The following is a 12351-nucleotide window of genomic DNA, read 5'->3' as shown; positions in this document are numbered from 1 at the left end:
CTGTGTCTTGTGGCCACCATAAGAGACAGTATTGATTAGGTCAATCAGTAAGCCCCCAAGATAGCCTACCTGCGAAAAATCGAGCTTCTGGTAAATACCAAGTGAATACCGTGCGTTAAAGCGAAGAGCACGACGACCGAAATGCACGGCTTGCTTCAAACAAGATGAAAGCACTGTGAGCTTCAGTTAAAATTGAACATTGAATCACTTGCAGGCTAAGTTTCTAGAACTCGATGAAAGAAGCACAATGCATGAAGCGGTCGGCCAGCGAACGGCCCAAGAGCTAGAAAATTTGCAGATCGAGGAGGTGAAGTAGAATTTGAAACAAGATGCATTTTGGATAATAATGCAGCGTCACCGCCGTCGCGAACTTCTTTGATTTTATCGACCGGGAACCTATAGCAACCGAGGCATCCAAAGGACCAGCTAATCAAAGCTTAACAGTCAAGGGGAGAAGAAAAGTGGTCGGAAGAAGAAAGAAGTATTTAGCTGGCCTCGCGGTCTGGCCAATCACAAAGTTGAGAGAGAGATCTCGATATTGCAGTGAAGAGAAGCAAGAAGAATTGAACTCATCTTGAAGTCTGATCATATCGATCAAAACATCTTGAGAAGGATCACGAGAGAATGAAGCTTGTGGTTCGCGGGAAATTCCGACCGCTGTTACAAAATACTGCAATGCGTCGAGTAGGTCTGTCGAGGCTTTATGACACTTCATCACCTCGTCGCTGGTAACCAGATACGGAAACTTGAATAACCATCGCTTCCATAGGTGTATTTGGATGTTGTAACGAAGCATACTCAAACTAGACGCGATAGATCATTGCGGTGCGGTGACATTAATGAAGGTCAGATTTACCAACTCAAGACCTCAGGCTCTCAGGACCTCCGGGAATGCAGTACCAAGAGGATCTTAGTATTAGAAATGGAGTTTGGTTCTGACTGAATCTAGTCAAATTGGTTGTTTCGGGAAATGATGGTGGAATTGCTCACGACATGATACTTGGGGTAGATCTGTCTGGGTAGGATGCAAAGATAATATTGCTTCACAATGAACTATTGGTACATATCTTGGTCGTAGCTTACCTCGCGCGCGCGCTCGTACAAACGGAAATAAACGGAAAGATATTTACGCATTCCCTGGCTTCTTTCTTGCCTGATAGCAATAGTGTGTATGCTTACGGTGCAGCCATTGTCGATATCGCGGTGACAATTCATTTTGTACTGAACGTTTTCACGTCAAAATCAAGTCAGAATTCTAAGCACATGCGTGGATAAAATTATAAATTGTACAAGACGCACCTGGAGCCACGCCCGAGCCACACTGGCACTGTAGGATAACAACACGTCTGGAACATCGTCCTCGTTGTTCTGATGCGACTGTAAGAGCAGTGAGACTCAACTGGCGGACATTTAGGCGGAGTCTAGCGGAGTATGATTGACATGGTTCGTTGAAGAACTTGTTACTTACAACGATATCTGGTCATAAACTAAGACAGCGTAGGAAGATGGCGGTAGGGAACCATTGAGAATAAGGTTCCAAGGTCTGTTACACTTTCACACGTGCAGCCACTGGGCAGGTTATCCAGCTCCTGTTCACGCTATTTCTCCCTCTACTTGTATTTTTGACGTATTTCTCAGTATTTTTCGATAAGTTTGGCCATTCTGGCAGTAGTTGGTTGTGGAAGTGAAAAGTGGTTTTGGTGACAAGCCGGTCTGTGAAGACTGCTGAGCTCGAAATCGGACTTGAAGAAAGTCTGAGCGGCGCTAGGATTTCAGTCGGAGTGAGTTTCGCTTGTTTTCGTCATTGAGCTTCCAATTTCCCTTCTGTTTCGCTTTGCTTCGTTTGCCTTGTCCACCGTTTACAATGTCGTTCATTTTCACCTACAGTCCTGCGCAATCTGGGCGCTCGAGGTCTCTAAACAGCGACCTGACCAACCAGAATGACAACCGAGCAATCAAAGACGGCTTCACCTCCTACTTCCGAACATCCTTTTCCTGCTACTGCTACTAACTCTGCTTCTGCTTCTATTCCTCCTCAATTTCCTCATTTTGCTGGCGCATATCCTCCAACATTGCCTCCGGGATATCCTCCATTCTTCGCCTACCCTCCTCCCAACGATGGACAACAAGGAGAAGGAAATCCCGCACCGCTTCCTTATCCTTTATTGTATCCTCCTCCTGGAATGGTGTATGCATTTCCTCCTCCAAGTGCGCTATAGAATATCTGCTCTCAAAATCTGCGACTAATTCGAGGTTTTGACAGCGGCTCCAGCTGCAACGCCTGCGTCGTCAGTTTCTAACTCGCGGCCTAAGCGAAGACAAGTCAAGATGGCAGTAAGTGGTATTATCCTCATTCCCAAATGGTGTTCGAATAAACGCACAGTGTACCAATTGTGCCGCCGCGTGCAAACGCTGCGACGAGGCTCGCCCATGTGAACGATGCAAAAAATATGGCATTGCGGACAGTTGCGTAGATGGCCAGCGCAAAGAGCGGAAGAAAGGTATCAAAAGAGGGCCTTATAAACGGAAGAATAAATCTTCGGAAGATAATTTTGGTTCGTTTCCATTCTATGTACTACAACCTTGGCTCATGCATACGTCACAGAATATACAGCGCAATCGCCTTCTGAAGGAGGTGAATGGCCTCAAGGCTCTCCTCCGCCTCCGAATACGGCAACGACATCGGGTACCTTGCATTCTGTCGCTCAATTTCCTCCCGTACCCGAGGGCCTCTATCCTATTTACCTTCCACCAGGCTATACTCTACCTGAACCTCAGCCTAATGTAGATGGGTCCGCTCCATCTGGCCCAACTTTAGTACCTTTCTACATCGGTAGTTTTGCGCCGTACGGATTACCTCCGGGTGCAGTTTTCCAACTTCCGCCGCAAGGTACACACCCTCCTCCTCCGCCGGCTTCACAGTCAATGACGGTGGAGGCTGGGACTGTATCTACAGCCGCTAAGCGCTCAGCAGAACAGGTTAGCGACTCGACTACGGCTTCAGTTCCGACTGCAACAACCATTTCCGAAGATGCAGGTGACGAGAATGTTCATGATCATACTAAGGCCGGCAACAACAACAACAACAGCAACAATGAAGCATTTTGCGAGGGTGATGCTACCATCATGGACCTTGATAGGTCCTCAATTGGTGACTAACTCACGGACACTTCCCCAAATGGTGTCGAACATACATTTTTTCCAAGCTTTACTTGCTATGTCTCATTTGTTTATTTTTTGGATCTTCGTAAAATTCTTTCTATGTGAACTGTTTTCCTTTCAGATAACTATATGTAAGCTGCTCATCTACTTAGCAACTCAATCAGTTTAGCTTTGAGCTCTTGTCCGTTCCTAGTGCTTTTCGACCTTATACCGGGCCTAGTTGTGTATTTTCCACTTCTGGACCCTGTTGTTGGTCTAAAAACTTTGGGTGCGCCGGCGCGGCTTGCTGTCTTTCTGTCAGTTGTACTTTTCATTGATATTGTCTTTCTATCGGCTTGAACCTACATAGTAATTATATCATACTATGTTATTTCTTCTCTCTGAGTCTTCCTGACACGGTATTACACCCTTACACTGGTCTTCTGTGAAGCTGATGCCAATCCCCTATAACCTGCAACCAACTTAGACCCAAAGCTTGCTATGTAGATGGACATGATGCACAGGGATTCGCCCCGTTTTCCCGTTTTTCCCTGGTTGATCTCATGTTCTACATCGTCATGACTTGGTCAATTTGATTGTAGATGTTGACTGACGAACGCATCAGTAGGCATCAGCGCTCAACAGACGGATTCTCTAGCACATTCAGACATGTACATTGCTTTGTCGAAATGTGAGGTCACAAGAACGAATACCGCGCCGCCGCGGTCGTAGTCACAGTAAACATCGCGTTAATGTCACATGATCTCGGCCGCTAGGCGCCTCACTTACAAAGAATGTGATGCGCCTCCGATACAGATCTGTTCACGCTTGATGCATTTACTAATATCCAGCCTTATCCAACCCACTATAGTCCACATCGAAACCGTGATCGTCGCTGCTCGTTGTATGATCGCAATAGTCACTGCAGTTGTTTCTTGTTGTTTCAGTGGTCTCGCATTGGTGCGTGATTTCATAAAATTATTTGGTCCCAAAAATACTCTTTTGATTCTTTCGAATGCCCAGAATCTCCGAACTTTGTCCAGCGCGACCATCAAAGATCTCGACTGAATAGTACAGAGTATTGTTAGATTGTTGCCTCTGAGCATTTACTCGCAAGACTGCGGTCTTTTAGAGCCTTTCAGATGCCTAAAATTTTCAGCTAGGCACAAAATGTTTCCACGAAAAGGTACATACCGGTACATACAGGTGCTCAAACTGATTTTGCTCCAGTGAGTGTATCTATCAAGCAGCTGGAGTGAACGTATTGATATTGATGGCCTCCATCCGATTTGTATATCTTGTACAGGCGCTATGAATATGATCCGATGCGGAATTCGACCACTCTTCTGGAGGAGCAGGTGTTAACGGTTCATTGACGTATGTAGCATTTCAAGTAGTACCGTTTTTGTCCCACTAATACCAGTATACATCTTGATAGATTCAAACATTTTGACAATGCGTTTCAAGTGATGCTTGTTTATACTCTGTAATTAATTCTTCAACCTTATTATGGGAATGTGTGTAAAGGTATAAAGCGGTGTGCGATTATACTCTTGCCCCTAGTGTGACCACCATATCTCATAAGATGCCTTCTCGTCAACAAAGCCCTACTTCTTCAGCTACTTCAGGCTCTTCCAGCAAAAAAGCAGGCCACCAGAGGAATCCTATGGCCTGTACCAATTGTCGCGCTAGAAAGATAAAGGTGGGTATCTATTATCCATAAAATTTGCCTGACTTATTAGTTCAAAGTGCGATTCGAACAAGCGTTACCCTGACCATCCTTGTCAGCGATGTGTCAATAGAAAATTGGTCTGTGAGTATGTGGCCATCGCCCACACTCCTTCCAACGATACGAGAAGTCGTTCCGGGTCTTTCGGTTCCGCAGTCTATCCTTCCCCTTTACTTCACGATTCCAACGGGAAATCGCATGCTATAAACCATTCTCCTCACATGCAAACCAGATACTCACCTCTCTCAACCTCCCTCCATTCACGGAGTTCGTCACGGTCCGATCCATACGCCACTTCGTTTGATGCTTCCCAATATCCCTCTTCGAATAGTTCCTACTCCGATTCATCGTCGGGCGTGGAGAGCCATCTTTCTTCGCCTTTATACGGCTTATACAGCTCCTCAACTAATTATGGCGACTCCATGATGCATACTGGGTCCCACATGAACCAGATGCCCAACATTGCCATGTCTTCTACGCCACAATATGGCCATTTCAGCTCCGGAATGCCGGGGATGGTGTTGAACCCACTACCTGACCAAAATCATTACTTCAATCGAGATCCAAGCTATGCTGACTGGAACATGGCTTCAAACGCTTCTCAGGGGCATTACGGCGCGGGGTGCGTACTATTTCATGAGATGCACATTGGTGTTTCTTGACGTTTGTCTCTCAGGGAATGTCTATGCCCAGGAATGCAGTGCACATGCGGAAATCGCAGGTACTATTAATTCCTGCAGAATACGTCCGAACCTCCCTGGGAGTCTCAAGCGATTTGCTAATTTGAATAGCAACGTTATTGAGCTCTTGGTCACCTAGGCACCCGGGACTAACTGGAATACGCCATTGAATGGGAATTCCAACATATCACAACATGGGCTTTGAAATTTGATGCTTGAGCCAATTTCATTGGCCCGTGAAATACCACCAAATCATTGATCTTGTCTGATTTCTTCTCGCCGTTAGATCTTTACTCTACTTTTCATGCTTGGGAACACATTGCGACCTAGTTCGCTCCGGAATTCTATCAATCGTCTTCGCATCAACGCGGACAGCTGGGCTGATTTCAGGTTTCTTCCTGGGACTGTCTGTACATTTGTTCAGTATTCAGATCGGCTTATCGGAAGTCCTTGGAGAAGACTGCCATATCGTCACCGGTGTTCTGCACACGTCTATCTTCCTTCATATGCCGTTCCTATCTTAATCACCCGGACCCGAACGATCAGTCTCTAGAGTCTCCTGCTCCTTCGAGACATTATGTCCTGTTCGTGGTGATTTTCCTCAGCGCCGCGTCGCAAAGGAGTATCGCGGAGGAACTCGGGTATCGAACTCCAGGCTCGGGCTGCGCAACGTAGTTCCCGAGGAATATTCCTGGCCAGACCTGTTCAATATTGACTCAAGGAAACGGACAGGATAATTGTCCTTTGACGTTATGCCCAAGTTTATGCCTGCCATTACGATTGATGTAGTTGTCTACGGAGAATGTGCATAATAACAATGCATATGGTAGTAGAAAAAAGTTGGATGGAGGTCAGGCTACCTCTTTATTTATTCGTAAAGGTTCCCACTGTCATTCTCCCCTGCTTTCATACATTGTCGTTCGGTGATAGATACTTATAATCTGGGTTCTTATAATCTTTATTTACTGCTACATAGATACTCCAGTTAGCTCCAGGAAGTAATATGTATGTTATTTCCAGTCAAACCATGGATGCGCTGAGTGTCAACGGAGACTGCATGTTACCGGTTCATCGCGAGTTGATCCAACTACATGGTCAAAAGCTAGTAAGTGCAGCGCTTGGATCATCCGCCTGTATGTAGCCACATATGCACGATTACAGACTCTGACAAGATCCTGAATGGACACATTATTGCCGGCGAATCGCGTTCAAGCTGCTTGGGGGTGAACCGGTGCAGTGTAGTTCGAAGGCGGGTGAGAGAGCGGCACTGATTCGGCATCTGGCAATACTCGGCACAAAAATTTCGCGCTTTCGGCGTCGCGTTTCTTTCCAGTTTGTCTCCACCAAATTCCAAACACCATGTCCGCTATTCGTGCTCTCCGTCAACTTTCGACTGTGTCTTCACGCTCAACAGTCTTTCGGTCAACCTCTTTCGCTGTTCGAGCCCGTTTGGCTTCATTACAAGTGCCTTCGAGAGCCTTTTCTGTGTCTGCTAGGTCTTTCGGCCAGGGAACTGGTAAGTAACGTTGCTGTGTAACTTTGTGTACTTCGCTGACTATCTGCTCCCGAAGCCGATGTTGCCCTTTCAAATAAGCTCACGGAAGAGATGAAATACGAAAAGGAATCCATGACCGACTCACCTAAAGAGGCAGCAGATATTTTAGAACAGTTCAAGGCGCAGGGTAAATGGCAGGTTAGTACGTTTTCTCGTACACCATCCTTATGCTGAATCTCTTGTTCACAGATTGAGGACACTTCTTTCAATGACGAAGTGACGCTCACCCGGACGTTTGGCAACGAAAAGTAAACTAAGCCTTTACTGCAACAAAATTCCCTTCCCTGATTCCATTATCATTCTAGCCTTCGTCTCACCTTCTCTATTGTTGATATTCGGGGAGAACAGGAAGACTTTGACAATGAGACAGCTTCGGAAGAAAATGATGAGGACGGTTCTCAAGAGGAGGAAGTCCTCAATACTTACCCCATTCGCGTCTCGCTAACTGTAACCAAGGTCTGCACTGATATTCTTATCTTGATTCTGTTCCTCTAATTTGAATGCATGTGTAGTCAAGCACTCCTGGTTCCCTGGCCATTGACATGATGTGTCAGGAAGGTCAATTCGTTGTCGATAACATTGCCTATTATAAGGACGGTAGTCTGGCCACCGATTTAACGGCGGAAGCTGATTGGAAACGAAGGGGAATCTATATGGGCCCCCAGGTTTGTGTCTCGTTCTTTACAGCAGCTCGGGATTATCGTTACTAATACATCATTAAAGTTTGATACACTTGACATTGGTCTTCAAGAAGAATTCGACAAGTTTTTGCAGGAGCGCGGGGTTGACCAAACACTTGCCTTGTTCATTCCAGAGTATGCTGAACATAAGGAACAAAGAGTGAGTTCGTCTAGTTTATTCTAAGTTGCTTCTACTGATAAGCCTCTTTTGTCCCGGTAGGAGTACGTGAGTTGGCTCGAAGGTGTCAAGGGTTTTGTCGACGCTTGAAGGATGGCCTATTCGTGTCATAATTTCAGGTCCCAAGATTATGTTTCCAAAAGGGCCAGTTGTTGTCCATCCTTATTATCTTATTAATGCATTTCATTGCCATTGCATACTATCATCTATCCATACGTTCACATGTTCATGACGCTATCATAGTAATCATACCCCATCTCCCTGTATTTCATCAATCGTTCAGTGTCCAGCCCACAGGCCTCAGGCCTCAGACCTGCAGGAGCCGTCAGTCCAAGTGGTTTGGTCTAAGCTTAGAAAGAATATTTTGTTCTCACAAAAATTCCATTGTTCTCGTCATCGGTCAGAGTGTGTGATACGTGTTCACCCGACTCGACTCAGACCCGAGGACATCAAGGAAGAACAAGGAAGAACAAAAAAGAACAAGGAAAAACAAGGAATTGGAATACCCGAAGCCCGAAGTTTCCTGAAAAGGATGGAAGGCGCTCGATCATTCGGGAACTTTCGACAAATATATGACTATTGCGTGTTCAGTCAAAGCGTCCGAAGGCCACGTATTATCACAATAGTTATGTGGCCTGTGTAAGCCTGTGTACCGCAGTACATAAATGGACGTCAACACCATCGGTTATCTTCTAGTTTTCCACATATCCCCAGCTCAATCGATAGCTACTTTCGGTTATCTCCATCATCGACGTTCACCTCGATTCTACCTTCAATTATGTCTTCTGTATTTGTGAACACTCAAGCAACTGCTCCCTCTGCCTTGTATGTTCCCGTACACAAACGGACTGCAAGTCGCGAGGGTGCTTCTAGTAGGGACTCGCTGTCCGCGAGATCCACTACTCCCACTAGTGAACATGATTCAAGTATAGGTTTGTGATTTTTTTCAATGGTTGGAGGGGTTCAATACTGATTACCTTCTCAATTATCAGAGACCTTATCAATCCCCATCTACTCGATTCAGGATCTGCTGCTGCTGTCGAATTCGCTTCTGGCTACGCTCTCTTCTGAGCAGCACGATCACTTGAAGGACCATGCTCCCGAAATCCTTCCCAGCCGTAGACAGAGAAAAACTATCGAGCACCAGCGACACCACAAAGGGCATGCTCCTGGAGAGGTGCACCCGAAGGAGGACACTCGACAACCTTTGTCATCCGTGCGGAACACCCAGCCGACAACGGTACAAAGGCGCACACTTCGTCAAGGGAGACTTCCGGAAAGACGGAGATACGGGAAGAGGATAGACGAATTAAGCTGGAGAGTTCCGAGGACGCGGACAATTTCTGCTACAGGTTTCCCTTTGCCACTTGCACCCACTGCGGTTGCATAATGGTGTCGGCAGGCAAACAAAAGACAGAGGTGTAGAATATATTAACGATTTCGGACGGAGGATTACCATTATTTCTGCAAGCAACGTTGCAGTGTGCGCGTTGACCTTAATTGACTATCATGTCTTCACGAACATACATCTATATTATATCTGAACCGTGAATTAAATGTGTACTCCTTTGAGCACAGTTGGGGAGGTTAACCAATGTGAATTAGAAGACGTGTAGTATGTATTCTTATACGGAATCCAAGAGGTATTTACATAGGTATGATGCATAAATATAAGGGACGACAGCATGTATTGACATTTGCACAAGTCCACCGAAGGTAACTCGAAAGAGACTTCGACTGCACATGGAGAGTTGGATGGTGCTCATTTGCTGCTTGACAGAGGTACATGAGCAGATCATAAGAGTACTCTCAATTGGCAACAACCTACACTGAGTACTTATCGGCATGATTGACTATGACAAGCCCTGTCATAATGGCAGAAAATCCCAGCATGACAGAACTTGCGGAGAGCACGGCATACCGAGCAGACGAGACACCAGTCAGAAGTGACACGACCACGAAGACGTTCAAAGGCACACGAAACAGCGAAGAAAGCTAGAAAAGGAAATATTGATGTTCAATACAGGTACATGTAAGGTACAGTGAAATCTCACTGTCGCTCGGTGTTCATTGGGGATCAGTGTCCCTCGGAGCATCCCTTGAACAGGGTAATATATTCCTACGCAGGCCTCGAATACGCAAAAGCACCAAAAGCGGATCTTTTCATTCCTAGAGCTGACACTTGCGGCGAGGGCCAGACCACTTATGGCGCAAACTAGGCTACTCAGCTTGGCATGAATGGAAAGGGAACTATCGTTGGACTTTGAGGGCGATGTGAGAACATGGGAGGTGATGGTGGTGTATAATAAAGATCCAAGCATCATACTAATCATAAATGCAGAAAAAATATATCCAAGAGGAAGGGGGAGTAGATTTGAAGAATGTGACGCTTCTTGAAGAGAAGGGACCCAAAGAAAGACGAATAGGTACATCGAACCTTCGAAGCAGGTTTGAGTCAATCCAAGGACCAGCAAGACTTTGTCTAGGAAAATGGTCAGAAAACAACTAGGCTAGCCTATGTGAATCGCACCTTGACGAGCAATGCTCCATGCTTTCGCAAGACGCTCTATCTGGAAAATACTGATATTCTGCGCACCCGCTTCCTTAGCACTGGATCCGTAGTTCTCTTGCCATGTCCTAGCTATCACGAACCAGGCAAGAACAAGGATAGCTCCGCTCAACAGGAAAGGGGATCCAAAGTTGCTTGTGGAAGATACGAGTTGATTACTGACAACACCAGCGCCGGTCGCCACCAGCCCGTTAATTAAGGAAGCACGACCCATGATTCGAGATAAATCGGAGTCAGAAATGCCTGCACCATTCGAGGAAGATATGAGCCATGATTCGAACGCAGAGAAGAGGATAGAGCCGGAGATTCCACCGAGCGATCGTCCAATGAGTAGGATGGGAAGGAACCGAACGAAGATACAAGCGCATGATAGAGTATAAGTTATACAGAAAATTAAGCATATCTTTTTCCGCCCACTGTGTAACTATTAATGTCTTTAACGAAGCAAAATCTAGGGATACTGACAATTGATCAGCCCATGCGCCAACCAAAGGCGCCGTCAGAGCTCCAGATGAGAATCCAGTGACAAAAAGGAGAGCCACAAGTCGTTCGGGGAATTTATATTGCTCTCTATAAAGGCTGTAAATGTACGGTCCTTGTAACCAGTCTGCACCTAATCAAGGAGTTAGAGATACGGCGAAAGGTATTTCGAGAATATCTCGATATCCGCTCACCCATAACCATCGCGTATACGAAGAGATATTGTCGCGTCAATTTGGCCAATAAGGACGTGTTTGGTACTCCTCCGTCTTCCATGCGTGCTTCAGCTGCATCTCTCGAAGAGATCTTGCTTCTTGAGAGAATGTGTTCAACAAGGAGGAAGAGGCCGCAACAGCATGTTAAAACTATTAGTTGTGTTTCGTAGAAGTCCTGGCCCATCACAAGTTAGGGAGGAAAAGGAGGAAAGATTTCGGTGAGGTGGCATCGCGTTCAATGCGTTGGAGTAACGGTGAGATAATAACACCATCTCCGATCAATTATTGCAATTGATCAGAGCGATAGTTTCTCGTCTGCTTCTTCATTTTTCTTGACAACTTACCACTACTTATACTTAGCAGTTCACAGACAATTCTTGATCTCACAATCCAATTCGTCAGGTCAAAGAGCATGTATTTATTTATTCATGAGCAGTTTCTACACTCGAAGCGCTCGTATCTTCACCCTGTTACAGTTCTCACAAGCCTTCAGATCTTCAGAATGAGCCGCCCGTGAACCCTGAACCAACCGTTAGCAGTGGTTCGTCTCATTTGGATACAGACTTACAGTATAATGATGTATACTTGACCGTAACATTGCTCGACCCAGGTGTGCACTTAGTAATCAATGCATCAAAATACAACGATACGGTCAAGCAAGATAAAATACATAAGAGGCGACCTTCTTCTGTGACCACCATCATCTTGTTTTTTCCCACGCTAAACAGCTGAACGCTGGGGAGAAAAAAAAAAGAAAGACCTCGATAGTGGGTAACGTAGAGCAGAATTGAAGAAACATTATCACGTACCGAGCGAAAAGAGTGCGAACGAAAGCTCTACCAAAAAAAAGCAAGCATGTCGTCGCCACCAGAGACGGACAAGCAAGACCTCTCCGCATCGATGAATCAAAAACAAGGAGCGCTGTCGACCGAAGGCTTTGACTGCCCTGCGAACGGTGCCTTGCAGACGGAGTGGACTATTGGCGAGGACCGAGGCTCAGAAGACAGGCAGGGTCTTGCTGGAAGTGAGGAGACTGACGATAGGAGGGCTACACCTGGGACGAAGACAGTGGGAGAAGGCTTGGTGAAGGACGGTGGTCACGAACAAGACACAGGCCCGAGTGT

The 12351-nt window shown here is 46.0% G+C and overlaps 5 protein-coding genes across 5 annotated transcripts; 4 read left to right on the top strand and 1 right to left on the bottom strand.

Annotated features, from left to right (window-relative positions):
* Window positions 1-1940: 1940 nt before the first annotated feature.
* C8R40DRAFT_1167369 (uncharacterized protein) lies at window positions 1941-3159 on the top strand (the record flags this gene model as incomplete). The annotated part of the gene is made up of 4 exons (XM_046231007.1): window positions 1941-2208; window positions 2264-2334; window positions 2384-2555; window positions 2606-3159. 4 exons carry the CDS (start codon window positions 1941-1943, stop codon window positions 3157-3159), a joined length of 1065 nt encoding a protein of 354 aa, XP_046089742.1.
* Window positions 3160-4726: 1567 nt separating this feature from the next.
* C8R40DRAFT_1167368 (uncharacterized protein) lies at window positions 4727-5601 on the top strand (the record flags this gene model as incomplete). Its single annotated transcript, XM_046231006.1, has 3 exons — window positions 4727-4843; window positions 4891-5492; window positions 5547-5601. The coding sequence occupies 3 exons, from the start codon at window positions 4727-4729 to the stop codon at window positions 5599-5601; spliced, it is 774 nt and encodes a 257-aa protein (XP_046089741.1).
* A 905-nt stretch (window positions 5602-6506) lies between these two features.
* Window positions 6507-8397, top strand: C8R40DRAFT_777731 (mitochondrial glycoprotein). The gene is made up of 7 exons (XM_046236184.1): window positions 6507-7066; window positions 7122-7243; window positions 7295-7353; window positions 7411-7561; window positions 7618-7770; window positions 7829-7945; window positions 8006-8397. The coding sequence occupies exons 1-7, from the start codon at window positions 6910-6912 to the stop codon at window positions 8051-8053; spliced, it is 807 nt and encodes a 268-aa protein (XP_046089740.1). The 5' UTR covers window positions 6507-6909; the 3' UTR covers window positions 8054-8397.
* C8R40DRAFT_778064 (uncharacterized protein) lies at window positions 8398-9434 on the top strand. Its single transcript, XM_046236185.1, has 2 exons — window positions 8398-8889; window positions 8956-9434. Exons 1-2 carry the CDS (start codon window positions 8742-8744, stop codon window positions 9351-9353), a joined length of 546 nt encoding a protein of 181 aa, XP_046089739.1. The 5' UTR covers window positions 8398-8741; the 3' UTR covers window positions 9354-9434.
* Window positions 9435-9787: 353 nt separating this feature from the next.
* On the bottom strand, window positions 9788-11411 carry C8R40DRAFT_1038240 (DUF791-domain-containing protein; the record flags this gene model as incomplete). The annotated part of the gene is made up of 5 exons (XM_046223739.1): window positions 9788-9958; window positions 10018-10445; window positions 10494-10948; window positions 10998-11145; window positions 11207-11411. The coding sequence occupies 5 exons, from the start codon at window positions 11409-11411 to the stop codon at window positions 9788-9790; spliced, it is 1407 nt and encodes a 468-aa protein (XP_046089738.1).
* Between the last annotated feature and the right edge of the window lie 940 nt (window positions 11412-12351).

The sequence above is a fragment of the Lentinula edodes genome, assembly GCF_021015755.1.
Source record: "Lentinula edodes strain Le(Bin) 0899 ss11 chromosome Unknown C8R40scaffold_6, whole genome shotgun sequence".
Lineage (NCBI taxonomy): Eukaryota > Fungi > Basidiomycota > Agaricomycetes > Agaricales > Omphalotaceae > Lentinula > Lentinula edodes.
The sequence above is the reverse complement of the archived record's forward strand: the minus strand, read 5'-3'. Positions and strand labels throughout refer to the sequence as shown.